Here is a 17885-nt window from a genome sequence, read left to right on the forward strand (position 1 = left end):
TCAATCAATCAATCCATTCAGCTTTCCATGTAAGGCTCCATCCGCTGGAGCAGTGCCCCCCTATTCTCCCTCTTACAGATATAGCAGCATCTTAAAAAAAAAAAATCCAGATAAGATATAGAAAAAAAATAAAGCCAACACTAGAATGAATGAAGACTCTGAGGTAGACTCCGCTTGCGGCTGCTCGGCCTCGAAAGGGTTAAGGGCAGAAAAGCGGGTTCCTAGAGCGGCAGAGAGGGTCCTCCAATGTCAGCCCCTCTTCCTGCAGCCTATTTCCATTTCCTGGGCGCTCTTGCTGCCGCCGCCGCCGCCTCGGTGTCTCCGCGGCGACCCGGTGAGCGCCCTCCTGGCGGCGGGCCCGGGCGGAGGGCGACGCGGAGGGCCCCGGGAGGTGGAGCCCGACCGCCAGGAGCCCGAGGACGGGAAGAGATGCGGGGACAGGGGGAGGGAGGCTGCCCGTCAGCAGCGCCCGTCTCCGGCCCTTCCCCAGCCGCCACTTCCTATGAATCTCAGGAGTCCCCAGCCTTTTCTTCCAGATTGGCTTGGGGCGGTCTGGAAATAGGGAAAGCCGGCTTCGAATCGAGCTCAGCTCCGGCGACTTCATGGACGCATCGATGGCAACGGTAGAAAAGCGGTTCGCCTCTTTCTGGGGATGTTTCTGCATTTCCCTAGCAGGGTCTGCGCCCCTGGGATCTCCTGTTGGTCTCCCCTCCAAGAATTAACTCAGTCCTACCCTGCTTATTCTTCTTGGGATCAAAGTTGATTGGGTCTGCAGCTTGCGATAATGAGATAATTTGGGGTCCTCAGACTCCACTCAGGACATATGCTGGTGGGCATGTGCAAATGTGTACAGATGAAAATACACATGTGCACGCGCACATCGTGCACACACACTATCTTCTTGCTGTACACATATGCAGCTGCACACGTATGCCATATATCCCCACCAGTATCAAGGAATCATTTGTGTATTCTCTGCCTCGCTTTTTCCTAGGCAGAAACTGTCCTCTGTTATCTTTTTGTGTACTTTTTACCTAGTTTGCTCAGTAAAAACAAAATATATTTATTTAATTAAAAAAATAATAAACTGCTTCATCACTATAGCACTCTGGATGGTTTACAATTACAAGATGGAAGGGCTGGAGATGCTATAATGTAAACACCGCTCTTACTGATGATCTCTCTACTATTTCTGAATCCTTATTTCTCTCTCCTCTTTGACTTGTAGCAGTCACCCTGCGGATACTAGCTACACATATGCCATTTTTATACACGGTTAATGTTTCCCTAGGTGCAACTGACCCAATTAGGTGCTGCTTCAAAGACATACCACCACTGAGTGCTCTGGAGTGGCAAAAGGTCCCAAAGCAGCAACTTTGTCTTGTAGTTATTTAAGCATCTCAGATAGCTCACTGCTTCCTTCTTGTGTGCTGGCTGGCTGGGACTGGGTTGACAAATAAGGGATAGGAGGAAGGAGGAAGCAGAGGCTGCAAAAAGGAAGAAAGAAGAGAAGAGACATCAAGAGGACAAGAGAGCTTTGTGAATCTACTGGCAGGATTGTGTGATCACACTGACATTTACGATTGCTGTACTACCCAATCCAGTGTCGTACTCTTTCATTGGAGAATGTCTTAACTGCGTAGGATTTGGTAGCAGCTCCAAATAAGTAAGTCCTGGCCTTGAGACACAGGGACAAAGAGGGTTTTTTTTGACTGCTGGAAGCATCCTTCAGGGAAAGATCTAAGACTCAGCTGTTCCTCGAGGAGCAGGAAGACACTCTGATACTATCCACTTGAGAACAGTGGGCAGGTTTCCAAATCAGTCCAGAAGAACATGGAGGAGAATGCAGTTAGCCCTGATCTACAGCACCAACGTTGTCAGAATTATTGTCCTCAAAGCATTGGTGGCCAAATATACCTTCTGTGCAATGAGAGGCTGAAGCAGGAGCAATACACAGAGATGGTGGATTTCAGGACGGTCCTTCCACCAGAGATGGAGAATGGGCCAGATCCAAGTTCCCGGGCAGTGGCTCCAGCCGGAGAGTTCCTCTTGAATCTGGCAGAGGAGAAGAAGCGGGACAAAGAGCAGGTGGGAAAGTTTGCTTTTGGCAATTCAGTTAGTCTCAAAAGTGGCTTAAATCCTGAAATTCTCTGTTGTCTGCTTGGCCTTTAATCATCTAAGGAGAATTGTTCTGAGACCGTAAAACATTTACTTCTGTTATTTCTCCTCTAATTTTTAATGCTATTCTTTTGTCCCCGTCATTTTTCTCAGGAATTGAGAGGGTTTACAGAGGTAGTCCCAAACTTCCTAGAAGCAGACAAAGCTTCAGCAGTGATCAAGCCAAAAGCTTTCGGAAACAGAATTCAGCTGGATGGAGGGAGAGCTGCTCCTTTAAAAGGTAAGGTTTAGTGTCACCATAAGTTTGTTACTGCTCTCTTTGCGTTTTTAATGATTTTTTTTAGGGAAGGCAGAAAAATATAGTTCTTCACCCTCTAATTCAAGCATGACTTTATTTTTAATGAATTAGTATAAATGCAGGAGTCTGCTGGGCCAAGAGCTCAAATGGGACGAGGTGTGCTACTTATAGCAGAAAGTATGAAATAGGCATTCTTTAGATAAGCAGACATTGTTGATTTCCCTCTGGCTTTGGGGCCAGAAGATTAAATAAGCCTTGTTGGTTGATTGGTGATTTGCTTAGCTCCAATCTTTGCTTTAAAAGTGGGATGATTTTAGTCTTGGTGTATATGTTCTATTGCTTGTCCTGGATGTTTGTTTTATATTGTGTTCCTTTTGAGTTTTAACCCTCTGATCACCACCTAATGTTACTGCAAGTGAGATGGGCAGTTATTGAAATTATCTCAATAAATAAATAAATTCCATCTTTTTCTTGCAGGTGATAGGATAATGCTGGAAACGCAGACTCAAACACACATTCTTTTTCAAGGAAGGAAAACAGCTGCTGTGCTGGATGCGGTAAGGAGAATGAAGATAGGATCCCTGGGAATCCAAGGCAGTGGCAATTTGATTTTTCTGAACAAAGATTTCCCCTCTTTGTTTGTAGCTGTCAAGCTTTTCTCATAAGAAGACTGAAATCCCCTTGGGGGAGGGGGTGAAATTCCTGAAGTTAATACCCAGCTCTTATTTTGGCTCTTTCATCTAGGTTATTAACAATCTCTACATTATCTATCAGTAGTTTTTTTTTTTTTTCAGGGGGCATTCACTTTGCAGGAAGTGGCCGTGCATTTCACCGAGGAAGAGTGGGTCCTGCTGGATCCTGCCCAGAAAGCTCTGCACAGGGAAGTCATGGAGGAGATCAGTGGGATTTTGGCCTCTCTAAGTAAGTTCCGTGTTTCTCTGGAAACTATTGCAAATGGTTTAGGGTTTTATTCACAGGTATAATATGTCAACCCATCAGGTGCTTTTCCTCATGTGGATTGGTACTTATTGAAAGCTATAGTTGCATTGAAGTAAGAATTTAGCAATCAGTACAAGGCATCTTGGCATCAGAGCATTTCAAGGATGAGTATTATACAGTGCCAGAAGGACTGCTGAGAAGTGCTATCATGCATACCTTAGACCAGTGCTCTTCAACCTCAGCAACTTTAAGGTGTGTAGACTTCAACTCCCAGAATTCTGTGCGGACTTCAACTCCCAGAACTCCCCATGCTGGCTGGGGAAGTCTGGGAGTTGAAATCCACACAATTTAAAATTGCTGAGGTTGAGAAGCGCTGCATTAGACAATGTACCATAAGAGGAGTAGGCAGTTAAGGAAGATCTTAACATAAGCAAAGAGTCCTAGAAGAACAAACACATTTTTCATGTATTGGGAACTTGAATGATTTGGGAATTCAGAGCTTAATATTTGAATTTCTTTTTTATTTTAAAAAGGATATAGTAGGTTGCAAAGCCAGTTATCTAATTTACACCTTAACTAGATGCCACTTACAAACAGTGTAACATTTGAGGAGAAGTAGATGTGAGCAATGTGATCCATAAATGCAGAAGTACTTTTAGCTCCTCCAATCATTACAACTATTTATTAAGAATAGTCATTGATTTTACCATTTTCCTGTCTTTATTTCTCAAGACGAGGAATGGAAAACCATTAAGAAAGGACAAAGTACCCAAGGAAGGTTTTACATAGAGGACAAACCATGTAAATGCTTGCAGTGTGAAAAATCCTTCTTTACAAAAGTAGAGCTTAGCACACACAAAAGAACTCACCCAAAGGAGAAGCCCTATCAGTGCTTGGAATGTGGAAAGTGCTTCACATGGAAGACAAACCTAGAGAGGCACCAACGAGGTCACACAGGGGAGAAACCCTATAAATGCTTGGAATGCGGAAAACGATTCACTGAAAGTTCGGCTCTTATTATGCATCAAATCATTCATATGGAGGAGAAACCGTACAAATGCTTGGAATGTGGGAAGTGCTTCACCTCAAACACACACCTGAGTATTCATCAAAGAATTCACACAGGCGAAAAGCCGTATCGGTGCCTGGTGTGCGGAAAGAGCTTCAGTGTGAGCAGTAATCTCGCTTCACATCGCAGGATTCACACGGGGGAGAAGCCCTCCAAATGCTTGGAATGTGGAAAGTGCTTCAGTTCAAACAGGCACTTGAGTAGACACCAAAGAATTCACACTGGGGAGAAACCCTATAAATGTTTGAAGTGTGGAAAAAGTTTCAGCGTGAGCAGTAATCTTGCTTCTCATCATAGGATTCACACAGGCGAGAAACCCTATAAATGTGCAGAGTGTGGAAAATGCTTTGCTCGCAGTTCAGACCTTGTTAAACATAAGAAAATTCACACAGGAGAGAAACCCTATCAATGCTTGGAATGTGGGAAATGTTTTGTGGGGAGTTCAGACCTGGTGAAGCATAAGAAGATTCACACCGGGGAGAAACCACACAAATGCTTGGAGTGTGGGAAGTGCTTTGCTCGCAGTTCTGATCTTATCAAACATAAAAAAATTCACACAGGGGAAAAACCGCATAAATGCTTGGAGTGTGGAAAGTGCTTCACTCAGAAGGCCCAGTTAAGTAGACACCAGAGCACTCACACGGGAGAGAAGCCCTATAAATGCTTGGAATGCGGGAAAAGTTTCACTCAGAGTTCAGCTCTTATTACGCATCAAATAATTCATACGGGGGAGAAACCCTTTAAATGTTTGGAATGTGGAAAGTGCTTCAGCTCAAACACACACCTTCGCAGGCATCAAAGAACTCATACAGGCGAGAGGCCCTATAAATGCTTGGAATGTGGAAAGTGCTATAGCCAGAGAGCTGAACTCAACAGGCATCAAAGAACCCACACAGGAAAGAAACCCTATAAATGTTTGGAATGTGGGAAAAGCTTCACTCAAAGCTCTTCTCTTATTACCCATCAAATCACTCACACAGGAGAAAAACCCTATAAGTGTTCAGACTGTGGAAAGTGCTTCAGTTCAAACACACATTTACGCAGGCATCAGAGAACACATACAGGGGAGAGACCCTATAAATGCTACGAATGTGGAAAGTGCTTTAGTTCAAACACACACCTCTGCCGACATCAAAGAACCCACACAGGGGAGAGGCCATATAAATGCATGAAGTGTGGAAAGAGTTTCAATGTGAGCAGTAACCTAGCATCTCACCAAAGGATTCACACAGGGGAGAGACCATATAAATGCCCAGAATGTGGGAAGTCCTTCCTCCGCAGTTCCCACCTTATTATCCATGTGAAAAACCACACACGAGGGAAACCCTACAAATGCCTGGAATGTGGAAAATGTTTCATCACAAAGGCTAGCCTAGGCACCCATGAGAAGAATCACACAGGAGAGAAATCCTATAAATGTTTGGAGTGTGGAAAATGTTTCAATTGGAATGCACACCTGAGAACCCATCAACGGATTCACACAGGGGAGAGACCTTATACGTGTTTGGAGTGTGGAAAGAGCTTCAGTGTCAAGAGCTCCCTTGTCACCCATCACAGAATTCATACAGGAGAGAAACCCTACAAATGCTTGGAGTGTGGGAAATGCTTCAGTTCAAACACACACCTAAGTAGACATCAGAGAACTCACACAAGCGAGAGACCATATAAATGCTTGGAATGTGGAATGAACTTCAATTTACGCAGTCATCTGGTTTCCCATCGTAGAATCCATACTGATGAGAAACCATATAAGTGCTTGAAATGTGGAAAATGTTTCTCTCTCAGGTCTCAACTTAGTATCCATGAAAGAAATCACACGGGGGAGAAATCATATACATGTTTGGAGCATGGAAAGAGTTTTACTGTGATTAGTTCCCTCACCTCCCATTACCAAGTCCATACAAATGAGATAAACATAAATTCAAAAGGCTTTGCTTGATTCTGAATTATGCATTAATTAATATTCACTTGGGGAAGAAGCCACAGAATTGACTAGAAAAATGGAAGTGCTTTATTACAAGGATTCAGATAATCCCCAGTTTAAGAATGAGTTCCATTCCCAAGGTCTGTCCTTAGGTCGAATTTATATGTAAGCCGGAACAGTATTATTGTATAATACTGTATAAGTTGTATTGTGTAATGAACTTGAACCGTCGTGTATTTAACTCAAATTTTGCTACAATAGGCTCCGTTCTTAACAATGGGTCCTCTGTAACCCAGGCGTTCTTAACCCGGGGACTACCTGTACATCTTTGCATACTTCAAAGAAATCACACAGAGAACATACATAACTTTTGGGATGAGCAAAGAGTTCCAGGTTGAGCAGTAACCTCATTTAGTTAGCCTTTAGGAACCAAGGAGGGGAAGTGTTTTAGTAAGACATACCTGAGAGTTTTACAGGGAGGCTCTATTAATGCTTGTGGAATGTGGATTGAGATTCATTACAAGGGCAAACCTCAGAACACATAAAAATACTGAAATGTGCCAGATTCTCAGTCAGTGTTTGGAACATGGGGAGAGGGTAAACTTCACTTCTGATACAGGGAAAACCTCTTAGAATAAAAGTGAGAAATACAGAAAAAGTTGTTGAAGTTCATTACAATAAATAAACCACAATGGCTCTTAATGATAGAAGGAGAAGTGCTTTTATGTTAGACTCAGTTCATTGTTTTGTGTTGAAAATCAGTTTGATGGAAAGTTATTTGTGAAATATTGAATTATAAAAATACACAATGTAGTAGTGTATATATTTGTGCATTAGGAAAACTGAAACCAGTATCCATATATATGCAAGAGAAAGAGAATTGCATTATTCGTACTGTAGTTAAGTTCCTAGAAAAGTACAAAGTTGTGGTAGTTGGCGCTTTCCTACTTAGAGGAACAGAAACAGATGTGTATCAATCAGGTTGTTTGGCTTGTGAAATCATGTCTGAAATTGAAACATGAAAAAATGCCATTCGATGTTTGCCATGATTCATCAAGAGTTGCTCCTTCCTGCTTTCTACATGGGGGGAAGAGACATTGGCAAGAATAGCATTGACTGTATCACCTTAAATTTTTAAAGCTTTATGAAGGAATCTTCAAAATTTTGGGATTGAGGTGAAGTTGTAACAAATGTAGTCAATAGTTGGAATGCTGTTGATGTAAAATATCTTGATCTCAGAAAAGCATTTCACTAATGCCATCATAACATTCTGATTAGCAAGCTAGTTGAATGAGGGCTGTTTGGCAGAAGGATTACGTGGATCCAGAGCTCTCCTGAAAAGTGGATTTGAAGATTGCATTTTCAGAGCACATTTAATTAGGTTAGTTGCCAACTTAGCATATGGATGGGTTATTTGTGGCTTAACCTGATCTGCAGACCCAGGCCTTTTGATTAGTTTACAGGACAACATATTCAGTAACCAGGTTAAGCATCTTGTGCAAGCACAGCCAATTGCTCTTAAAACTGGAGGGAGGAATTCTTTTTGGAATTGTTTCTGTATATTTAGATGTCAGGATTGCCTGGGCTAGCAGTTAACTCTCTTGTGGTGATTTATACATCCAGCAAAGTAGAATCTAGTGTTTTGTTGAGTTCAGGCATTTGCACTAACAAGTATTTGAGATGTCGGATTGTAATGAAGAGATAATTCAGCCCGACATAAAACATGACATCTGTTCCATGTTCTGTGAAACAATGTCTCAAGAGTTCCAAAATCATGTGCAAACATTTGCATTTTCCAAGAAGGTTTCATCAGACAAACTGTCTGGTTACAATCTTAGATGAGTTCAATTTGCAGATACACCAGCTGAGCTCATGTAGGGACAATAAGGACTTTTCCAAAACTTGCTGGAACAAAACAATGATTGATTCACAGTTTTGGAAATATAAAATACAGCTGGAGTACATTTTAGGCATTTTTATTCTTCTTCAGTATTCTGTTTTGCTGGACACTTGTACAGTACTTGGGAGAAGTAGTTCCCTGAGAACAATGTCCTGGACAATGAAGCCTTTAAAGAAAATTCGCATCTCCGATTCTTTCCCTTCTGAAAAAATAAAAACTAAAATAATTGTAGCCAAAATGCCATTTTTCCCCCATTGTGTGCATTTGTGTTTGTATACACATTTATGTATTGCCTGAAGATTTTGTATATGAGGTTAAGAATATAATAAATTAAATTTGCAAATCTCTGCAGTGCTGTAAAGGCTTAAGGATCTGTATGTTCTGGCCAGGCAAGTTGAATTAAAGCTTGGATACTTCCTCCAGACCCATCTGCTGCAGTTCATAGAATCAGAAATTCGATCCAAATGGTGTGCCCAACCCTTTTGTCAAGGGGGGCTGTTGGAAGACATCAGCCTGGAAGGACCGATGGAGTTTCTTCTTCTCAGCTTAGGTTCCTGCATAGCACCAGGTAGGTCAGATTTCCCCAACATATTGCCTCTAGAGCAGTGTCTCTCAACCTTGGCAAGTTTAAGATGTGTGGACTTCTATTCCCAGAATTCCCACTGGCTGGGGAATTCTGGGAATTGAAGTCCACGCATCTTAAAAGTTGGCAAGGTTGAGAGACACTGCTCTAGAGGTATTGGGTATTCTGGCAGAGGCATTAGGGACAGATCCTCACGGAGAAAATCCATGTGGTCTCTTAAGAGTTGACAATGACTTGGTGGCAAGTAATCAATTTGAGAGTAATGCATTGGAAGCTGTTCTCCCCCCCCCCCAAAAAAAACATGCAATGTGGACCTGCCCTTAATTTATGATCGGAGACCTTGCTCTGATGGTGCCTTTCTCCGGCTTTGCTCAGCGGGGGTTTACCTGCTCGGCTTGGAAAGGGTTAAGCGCACGGAATTGGACCGCTAGAGCTGCCTCAGGAGGTCTTCTATGGTCACGCCCCTTCCTGTCCGCCTGTTGTCCTTCCGGGTCGGGACGGCCACTCTTGCTCCTGCCGCCGCCTCGGTGCTTCCACGGGGACCCGGTGAGCGCCCTCCTGGCGGCGGGTCTGGGCGGAGGGGGGGGGCCCGGGAGGCGGAGGAGAGGCGGAGGGGAGCTCCCTGGGATGACCCCCGTCTCCGGACCCCCCTCAACCGCCACCCCTGGGGACTCTCAGGGTTCCCCCGCCTTTGCTCCCGGGGCTTCTCCAGGCGCAGATGGAGCCCTGCAGGGCGGGACTCTCCTGCCTCTCTGGGGCACACGCGGGTTAGGCCTTTGCACGTGGAAGGGGCCCTGGGTACACGCATACCTTCCCCCCGTGCTGTGTGGATACAGACCTCCTTTCCCCGATGGGCTCTGCTGCTGGCTTGGCACGTGATCAGGAGCCACGAGTTCTGATGCTTGCTTCGGGGTGACGGTTGCTTTTTGCCAAGGGGCGCCGCTCCTTATGGGAAGGTTGCAAACATCTTCTGCGAGAGACCTCTCATTTCCTGCTCGGGTTCCTCGAATCGCCCTTGGGAGTTGCTCTTTCTCAGGTCCGGGGCGCTCCTTCCTTCGGTGGGGAAGGGGCTGGACCAGGACCGCAGGGACTCCGGGCCCATAACTCTCTCTCAGTCCCATCTCCCTCGCAGGCTTTCTGCTGTGGGAATACTGAAGGAGGGGTTGGTGGGTAGGCTGCTTTCATCTCCTGCAGAAAAGGAGGAATATAAATCTAATAAGATCTACATTCCCTCTAATGCCAACTAATTAGAAAACCAAAGCAGAAGGTACCAAGCAGAATATCTTATTCTGCATCAAATATCATGCCAAGACCTGTAAGGTTTTTATAAAAGAAGGCACATTTGCCATGCATGAAAAGATAATATTATTCTCTAATGAGCTTCCAGCTTTTGTTATAATGATCCAAGGAGTGTTTAAGCCAATGCCAAGTTTGAGTTCCCTCCTATAAAACTGCATCCTGATCTTCATCCCTCATTGCTTATTAGGGACTGATTTTTCCTGAAGCAAAAAAGGATCCAGCAGAAGCTTAAAAGAGGAAGAAGGAGCTGCCTGCTCACCAGATGAGGAGTTTGGTGTCTTTCTCTTTAGTTTACAAGTGATTCTAATGAAGCTTTATGGCAGTGTTTGTCAATCTTGGCCACTTTAAGATGTGTGGATTTCAACTCCCAGAATTCCCCAGCCAGCATGGGAAATTCTGGGAGTTGAAGTCCATACATCTTAGTGGCCAAGTTTGAAAAACACTTCTTTATGGCTTGCTGGGCCTTTTAGCAAAAGGGGAAAGACATGCTTGTCTTCAGAGGTGTGATAAAATCAAATATATTAATGCATTTTAACACTACCAGATTTTATGAAGAATTTCCTAATCTGTCACCTGGACAAATTAATTTAGCTAATTTAGTGGCACATAAACAACCAAAATATTTCTATCTCTTCTGAAGACAGTATACATATTCATAGTATATATAATTAAACATTTTTCTTTTTTTTTCCTTTCACATCTTTGTAACTTTGTATTATTATTCCTTGTTTTGTTCTTGTTTAAGTTCTGAAATTTGGTTTTGTATAGATGAAAATGTATGTCTGTTTGTTAGAAATCTGAATTCAGCAGGAGCCATAATTAGAGGGTATATTTTATAAAGGGTATATTCTATGTATATGTAGAGGACTAAAAGAATGTCAGGTAATTGAAGTTACAGAAGGTCCCACTGAAAAGAATAACGTGCTCATAATATAGTGGTATTGGATGCAAATATCAATGAATGCTAGCAGATATTCATTATCTCTGAAGTAAGTTAGATTTATAAAGAGGATAGAAAAGCCTCACTACAATCTAAATTACATCATGAAGAGAAGGAAGCACGAGAGAGAGAGAGAAAGGAAATTCATTTTTGTCTCTTAAACAAAGAGACTGTTTTAACTAACAGTAGTTCCAGGCGACAGACAGACATACAAAGGCCTGTAAAGATTTCCTCCAGTCTGTCTCCCACCATTTATTTATTTATATATTCAATTTATATGCCTTTCCATGTCACATACAGGACTGGGTGGCATGCAACTTTAAAATAAATAAAAATACATAAAATTGCTAAACATGAACCAAAAATAAAACCCATAGCTGCCAGAGAATCAAAAAGCCCTCAGCACAGAGAGGACACAGGCTCCGTCACACACCCAGGGCCCCTGGTTCAAGCACTGGGTGTCAAAACACTGTCTCAGAGGTGCAAAGAGAGACACCGTCCCCAACGCCATTTAAATTTTGGGCCTGGCAATCAGCACGCTGGTTAGTGGTCAAATAAGAAGTGATGTGTTTTAATCCATGTGAACTATAAAATAAGTATTTTCTAAGATAAGCAGATATTGCTGACTTGGACCTATTCTTTCTCTTATAGCCAACAGAATGATGCTGGAAACACCTACTCAGCCGCCTGTTCTTTTCAATGGAGGGGAAAAAGCTGTTGCGCAACTGGATTGGGTAGGGAGAATGAAGGAGAAAAAAGCATGCTGGTGACACCCTGTGATGATTAGGGATTGGAACTGTCACTCAGAGCAACACTAGGCACCTCCTCTAGTTTATATCCCACAGGGCGGGGGGAACTGGGGAGAGGAGGATCTGGGGAAATCTCAGACTCCAAGCCCTAGGAAAACCTCCCTTAGTCACAATGGCAGGTTTATGATTTTATATTTAATGCCAGGGAAAGCAAAAACTCTATAGATAGGTTGAAATATTAAGATTTGTTGACGATGGATTTGATGTTTTTTAATTTGATTGCTTGTTTAAATGTGAACAATGTGACTGTGGTGTTCTAAATTTTCCTTCCTGTTCCACCATGTTACCTCCGATATATGTAAAGGAATAAAGGAGAAAAGCATGAATTTCCAAACTGGGAAAAGGGGTGGTGGAGCTAGCAGAAGGGGATTCCTTTTTGAGAAAGAAAAAGAGTGAGCACCTCCCAGACCAGTGACTTTCTGTGACCTGGCCTTCATCCCGCTGGTCTCGCTGAGTCTGAATGAATCTCCTCTCTGTCTTTGCCTCCGTCAAAGCTTCTGCCAGTGAGGCTGGATTGGTCACTCATGGATGTGGAAATCCCAAAGATAAAACCCACTTTGCTTTGCATCTGAAGAGTAGAAATCTCTGTGTTATCTGTGAGCAAGGAAGGTCTCCCACTTCTTCTCATCCTTCTCCTCCTTCTTCCAGAGGCTCTTCACCTTGGAGGAGGTGGCTGTGCATTTCACTGAGGAGGAGTGGGTGTTGCTGGATCCTGACCAGAAAGCTCTGCACAGAGAAGTCATGGAGGAGATCAGTGGCATTTTGGCCTCTCTTGGTAATGCAGCTTCTTTCCTAGAAACAGGTGCCACTCAATTCATTTAGGATTTTTTCCCCCCATGAGCAGTATTTTACCCCTTCAGATCTTTCATCTCATTTAGTTATTCATGAGAAGAGCGAAGCAGAAGTTCTCAACTACCAAATATCTTTAGCAGTTAGTTTTGGTTCACCATTGGTTTCAAGATTATTAAATGGTAATGTAACCAATGTTACAAACCAGCAGCATCTGAAGCAGTGTAATACGAAATAGGATTCTACAGCATAATTCACCAGGTGTAGGTAGTCCCATTTTTAGCTATAAAATGCCTTGTTGATTAAAGATCAAACCTTGTTGGGTTCCTCAGGTTTCCCACAGTCACCAAATGGCTTTTCCCAGACTGGAATAGGAGCCAGAAATAGGATTTCTCTTCTTAACATCTCTCATAACGAGATGGGAGTACTAAGATCTGCTTCAGGGTCAGCTTGGTCACCCTCAGGACTAAGTTCCACAGGATCCTGTGGAACACAACCACATTTTCACATAGGCATCCTTGAAAAACCATCTGTTTTGGGAATGGGCATAGCTAAAGGATTTGTACATTGTAGTTCATGAGCCCTGTTTGGCTCTTGAAAAATCTTTCCGTTGAAAACTCTCTGCATACATGCACCCCGCAGTAAAACTAATCTTGTCTCCATCTTTGATATGATCCCTCTCTCTTTATGGCCCATAAATGTCCCTTCCCAAAATGTGAAGTCATCCTCCTTGGCCACCAGAAGATTGTCCACTGCTATATTAATAGTAGAGCATCGATTTTGCATGGAGATAATCCCAGATTCCCTCTGTGTTATCCCAGAAAGAGTATTGCCTCTTTAAAAAAAAAAGAGTGAAAGAATGAAAAAGAGTCAGTCTGTTCCACAGTTTGGAAGACAAAAGAAAAGGTAGGTTTCTAGGGAGAGTTTGAGCGCTGGAGCCACTGCTGAGAAGGCCTGCAGTCCATTTCCTGGATGATACATGTTGGAGGCAGCGGGCAGTAAGGAAACACCTTGACATGGGAGTAGAACCAAGCAAGTACAAAGACGTTCTTCATGTATTAAGAGCTCAGGTCATTTGAGAATTCAGAGCTTATCTGGAACATTTCCTCTCGTTTCTAAAAGAGGTTGGGTCCTAGTGTAGTTGTTAGAGGATACATTGGAATGACAGAGGACATACCACATTTATGCTGGGAGTTCAGTCCTGCCAGTCCAGGGCATCTTACCTTTTTGTTAATGCTTTTGAAATGCATGGTAAGGCCTCTGCATCTAAGTCTAAACAATTTTCTGTTCTTCCCTTAATCACAGCTGTGCATTTAGGGAGTTCAGTGATTTGGGGAGTCATTTTAAATCTGAGCTTTTTATCAATTTCCTGTCTTTATTTCAGAAGGAGATGAAAGGGAAATCAAGGATGATGGGGAACCGCCCACCAATCAAACCTATACATGCCTAATATGTGGAAACAGCTTCAGTCAGAAGACAGAACTAAATAATCACCAAATAACTCATGTAGGGAAGAGACCCTATAAATGCTTTGAGTGTGGAAAGTGCTTCAATCGGAATGGAAACCTTGCTATACATCAAAGAACTCACACAGGGGAGAGACCATATAAATGCGTGGAATGTGGAAAGTGCTTCAGCTCCAAAACTCATCTAAATACCCATCAAAGAACTCACACGGGGGAGAGACCGTATAAATGCATAGAATGCGGGAAATGTTTCAGTTCGAAATCACATCTGACTACGCATCAAAGAACTCATACAGGGGAGAGACCGTATAAATGCTTGGAGTGTGCAAAGTGCTTCATTTCGAACTCGCAGCTAACAAGGCATCAGAAGACTCACATACAGGATGGACCACATCAGTGCCTGGAATGCGGGAAGTATTTCAGTTCAAAGCCTCACCTTAGTAGACATCAGAGAGCTCATGCTGGGGGGGCACCCTATGCCTGCCTAGAGTGTGGGAAAAGCTTCCTTTGCAATTCTGCACTCGTGATACATAAGAGAAATCACACAAGGGAAAAACCCCATAAATGCTTGGAGTGTGGGAAGTGCTTTGCGTGTAATACAGAGCTGAGCATACATGAACGAACTCACACAGGAGAGAGACCCTATAAATGCCTTGAGTGCGGCAAGTCTTTCAGCTCAAAGGCAAACTTAAATTCCCATGAAAGAATTCACACAGGGGAGAAACCCTATAAATGCTTGGAATGCGGGAAGTCTTTCAACTCCAACACGCATCTCAGAATACATCGGAGGACTCACACAGGGGAGAGACCCTATCAGTGCTCCGAGTGTGGGAGGAGCTTCACTGTGAGCAGTTCCCTGACTTCTCATTACAGAGTTCATACAGGGGAGAAACCCTATGAATGCTCAGAATGCGGGAAATGCTTTGCTCACAGTTCTGAGCTTCTTACACACAAAAAGATTCACAGGGGAGAGAAGCCACATAAGTGTTCGGAATGTGGAAAGGGCTTCATTACACGGACAAACCTTAACACCCATAAACGAACTCACACAGGAGAGAGACCTTTTAAATGCTTGGAGTGCGGAAAGTGCTTCATCACAAAGGCAAATCTTAGAACCCACAAAAGAATCCACACAGGAGAGAGACCTTTTAAATGTTTGGAATGTGGGAAGAGTTTTAGTCAGAGGATAAATCTTATTTCTCATCAAAGAACTCACATAGGACAAATCGTAGAAATGCTAAAATCCTAAAAAGGCTTTTTTTTAAGGCAGCACTTTCAAAGCTACATTAGCCAAACTCCATTCCTCCCCTCAAGTGATGCCTGATTCTACCAGAAGCAAAAAAAGAAAAACACTTCTCTCACCGATAGGAAGTTATTTTGAGAATGCATTAATATGTGGGGAAAGTACCTTTAGGGAAATACCCATATATATGTTTGACCATGGTCTGTATGTTGTGCAAGGAAGAAAGTCCCATTCTTCCTGCAACTGAAGATGATTGCTTAGAGGAACAGAAACAAATGTATGTCAACAGATAAGTTGGCTTGTGAGCCATATACTGATTAGAAATAGAGAATATATTGCGACATCTGTGCATCATGACAGCCTAAAGCAGCTTAAATGTATCACTGCAAACTTTAAACCCCTTGGTTCCCCATGTAATAACTTAGGGACTACAGTAGTTTTATAGCTTCCTGAAGTAGATTGTTGAACCCTGTAACAAAACTCAACTCTCCCTCAAATGATACATGATTTTATAAGAAGAAGCAAAAACGTCTCTCTTGTACTAAGTGAAGCATATCTTAGCTGAAAATTTCATAGATGGAAAAAATTAATTTGAGAAAACAGAAGAAAAATATGTACGTGTAGAAATACCATTAGCAAAATCAGACAATATTCTGGCCATACTTCTTGTCACGCTTAGCAAGCTTTAAAATGTCTCTGGAAGGCACGTGGATGCAGAGTTGCCTTAAAGAAAGCACCTCACTCAAATGGTATCATTAAGAGAAAAGTTGTGGGTTATCTTTTATCCTAGAATTTAGGACGTGGGGTAGGAACACAGAGTCTGGTTGAATATTAAAAAAAGCCTTTTTACAAGTAACAGCAGCTTAAATGAGTCTGTATTGTATAGTTTCTAGACTGCTTTGAATATCATCTGAATTCCTGTAGGAGGTTCATATGGTCAGCTGAGTGTGTAAGAATTGATTTACTGAAGTTAATGCATAGTTTCTACTCAGAACAGTTAAGTGAAAAGCTTTGCATTGATCCTTCACTTTTACTACTATTTCAATAAAACATAAAAAATAATATCCATATTAAAATATATTTATTCAACTGCTAGAAGGTTTGGTCTACCAGCATTTTCAATTCTCATAGAAGACTTCATCAGACATGGTGGCTGAAAATAATGGGGAAAAGCTGGGTGATGATGGTGGAGAAAAATTGAAGTATAGTGGGAATAAATGCTCTTGAGAAAGCAGTGGTATTAGATTGCATTGAAAACTCCTCTGAATTCTAATTGGAAGAAAGAAGCTGTTCATGATTGACCCAGCAGTTTGGGAAATATGAGTTAAAGCTGAAATTTTAAAATGTCCATCTATTGTGAGCCAATTTTCTGTGGCTTATGCAAAATCATAAGAATAACTTAATTATCTCCCTGGGATTTTGCTAGAACCTTTGGGAGAAGATGTTCTTCAAGAATAAAAGCCCTGGACCTTCGGGCTCAAGGGAAATTCACATATCTGATTGTTTTACTCTCTGAAAAGGAGGTTGACCAAAAAGCTTTCTTTTTCCATGTTGAATGTTACAGTAAGTAAAATGTGCAAATGTCTGCAGGATTGTAACTCTCATGCTTCTAAAACAGAAGCCCTGCAAATAGACCTTGTTACTCCTTTAGTCTTTGCCAAGAGTTGAGTTTACTAACCCCACCTTCAGAGTCTGTCCAAAATGGTGTTGATAACAGTTGGCCTATCATGAATATGATGGGGGGGAGGTCCGTCAGGGAGTGATACTCTCTCAAGCCCCTTTCTGGCGGGGGGGCTATCTAGGACCCTGGAGGATGGCCCACTTCACCTGGAATCGTGTCCTGCCAGCGCAAGCTTAAGGCAGTAGGTGGACAAGGCCACCTTGCGCAGGAAAAAAAACATGGTGGGGATTCCCTAGAAAGATCAGAGGACCACCAAAATTAAGTTTCTTCCACTTTTCATTAGAAGTCCTTCTCCTTCCTGTGGGAAAACTCTAGACCAGTGTTTCCCAACCTTATCAACTTTAAGATCTCCGGACTTCAACTGTTGAAGTCCAGACATCTTAAAGTTGCCATGGTTGAGAAACCCTGCTCTAGACCATGTAATTGAAGTTCCAGAAATGGGCAAAACTCTTCTCTGAGATGGTTAAGGCTTTTGAACCTAGAAAGGCAGGATCTGCCTTGCCAGGACACCTGATTGAAATGGTGCCCCATCTTTCCTCTTTGGCTGACCCCTGAAGAAGGGGATCTGGAAGCTCCTGTTACTCTTCAGTATAATATCCCGGAAAGAGCTAGGAAAGAATCTTTTCTGAACACGAGGGAGATGCCATGGGTAATTATGTCCAACAGTCCAGAAGACAAAAGAGAAGAAGAAAATACTTAGAAAGAGTGAGACTTAGAAGCTCTGATGATAAAGTTTGACCGTGTGTAGAATGTCTGTAGAATGTCTAAGCAAGTAGGCAAGTTCTTAACAAGTGAGTAAGATCAGAGGAAGATGTTCTTAGAACACT

The 17885-nt window shown here is 42.5% G+C and overlaps 2 protein-coding genes across 8 annotated transcripts; both read left to right on the forward strand.

The window, feature by feature from the left end:
- Nucleotides 1–269: 269 nt before the first annotated feature.
- On the forward strand, nt 270–5939 carry LOC103048794 (uncharacterized). Its single transcript, XM_025174659.2, is given in 6 exon segments — nt 270–2088; nt 2272–2398; nt 2894–2973; nt 3211–3337; nt 4088–5743; nt 5746–5939. Coding segments are annotated over 6 exon segments (2295 nt in total). The 5' UTR covers nt 270–1833; the 3' UTR covers nt 5796–5939.
- Nucleotides 5940–8690: 2751 nt separating this feature from the next.
- Nucleotides 8691–17275, forward strand: LOC148213932 (uncharacterized). Of its 7 annotated transcripts, none has more exons than XM_088129622.1 (4): nt 8695–8816; nt 11722–11804; nt 12528–12654; nt 14053–16778. In XM_088129622.1, the coding sequence occupies exons 1-4, from the start codon at nt 8774–8776 to the stop codon at nt 15381–15383; spliced, it is 1584 nt and encodes a 527-aa protein (XP_087985748.1). In that variant the 5' UTR covers nt 8695–8773; the 3' UTR covers nt 15384–16778. The 7 variants fall into 7 exon arrangements, with proteins under 7 accessions (XP_087985752.1, XP_087985751.1, XP_087985748.1 ...); XM_088129620.1 differs by lacking the exon at nt 8695–8816 and adding an exon at nt 9293–9377 and having other exon boundaries at nt 14056–17273; XM_088129619.1 differs by lacking the exon at nt 8695–8816 and adding an exon at nt 9293–9377 and having other exon boundaries at nt 14053–16775.
- Nucleotides 17276–17885: the final 610 nt, after the last annotated feature.

Source organism: Python bivittatus, unplaced genomic scaffold (assembly GCF_059951505.1).
Source record: "Python bivittatus isolate LINGU-HERP-01145 unplaced genomic scaffold, Pbiv_v1 ctg000810_np1212, whole genome shotgun sequence".
In the NCBI taxonomy this organism is placed as follows: Eukaryota; Metazoa; Chordata; class Lepidosauria; order Squamata; family Pythonidae; genus Python; species Python bivittatus.

What these genes read in the sequence shown, in the direction of transcription:
- LOC148213932 (XM_088129621.1), top strand. Translation starts at nt 9,780, where the DNA reads ATGGGAAGGTTGCAAACATCTTCTGCGAGAGACCTCTCATTTCCTGCT. An exon ending in CTGTTGCGCAACTGGATTGG is followed by an intron (nt 11,805 to 12,527) that starts GTAGGGAGAATG and finishes TCCTTCTTCCAG; the next exon opens with AGGCTCTTCACCTTGGAGGA. An exon ending in TGGCATTTTGGCCTCTCTTG is followed by an intron (nt 12,655 to 14,052) that starts GTAATGCAGCTT and finishes TCTTTATTTCAG; the next exon opens with AAGGAGATGAAAGGGAAATC.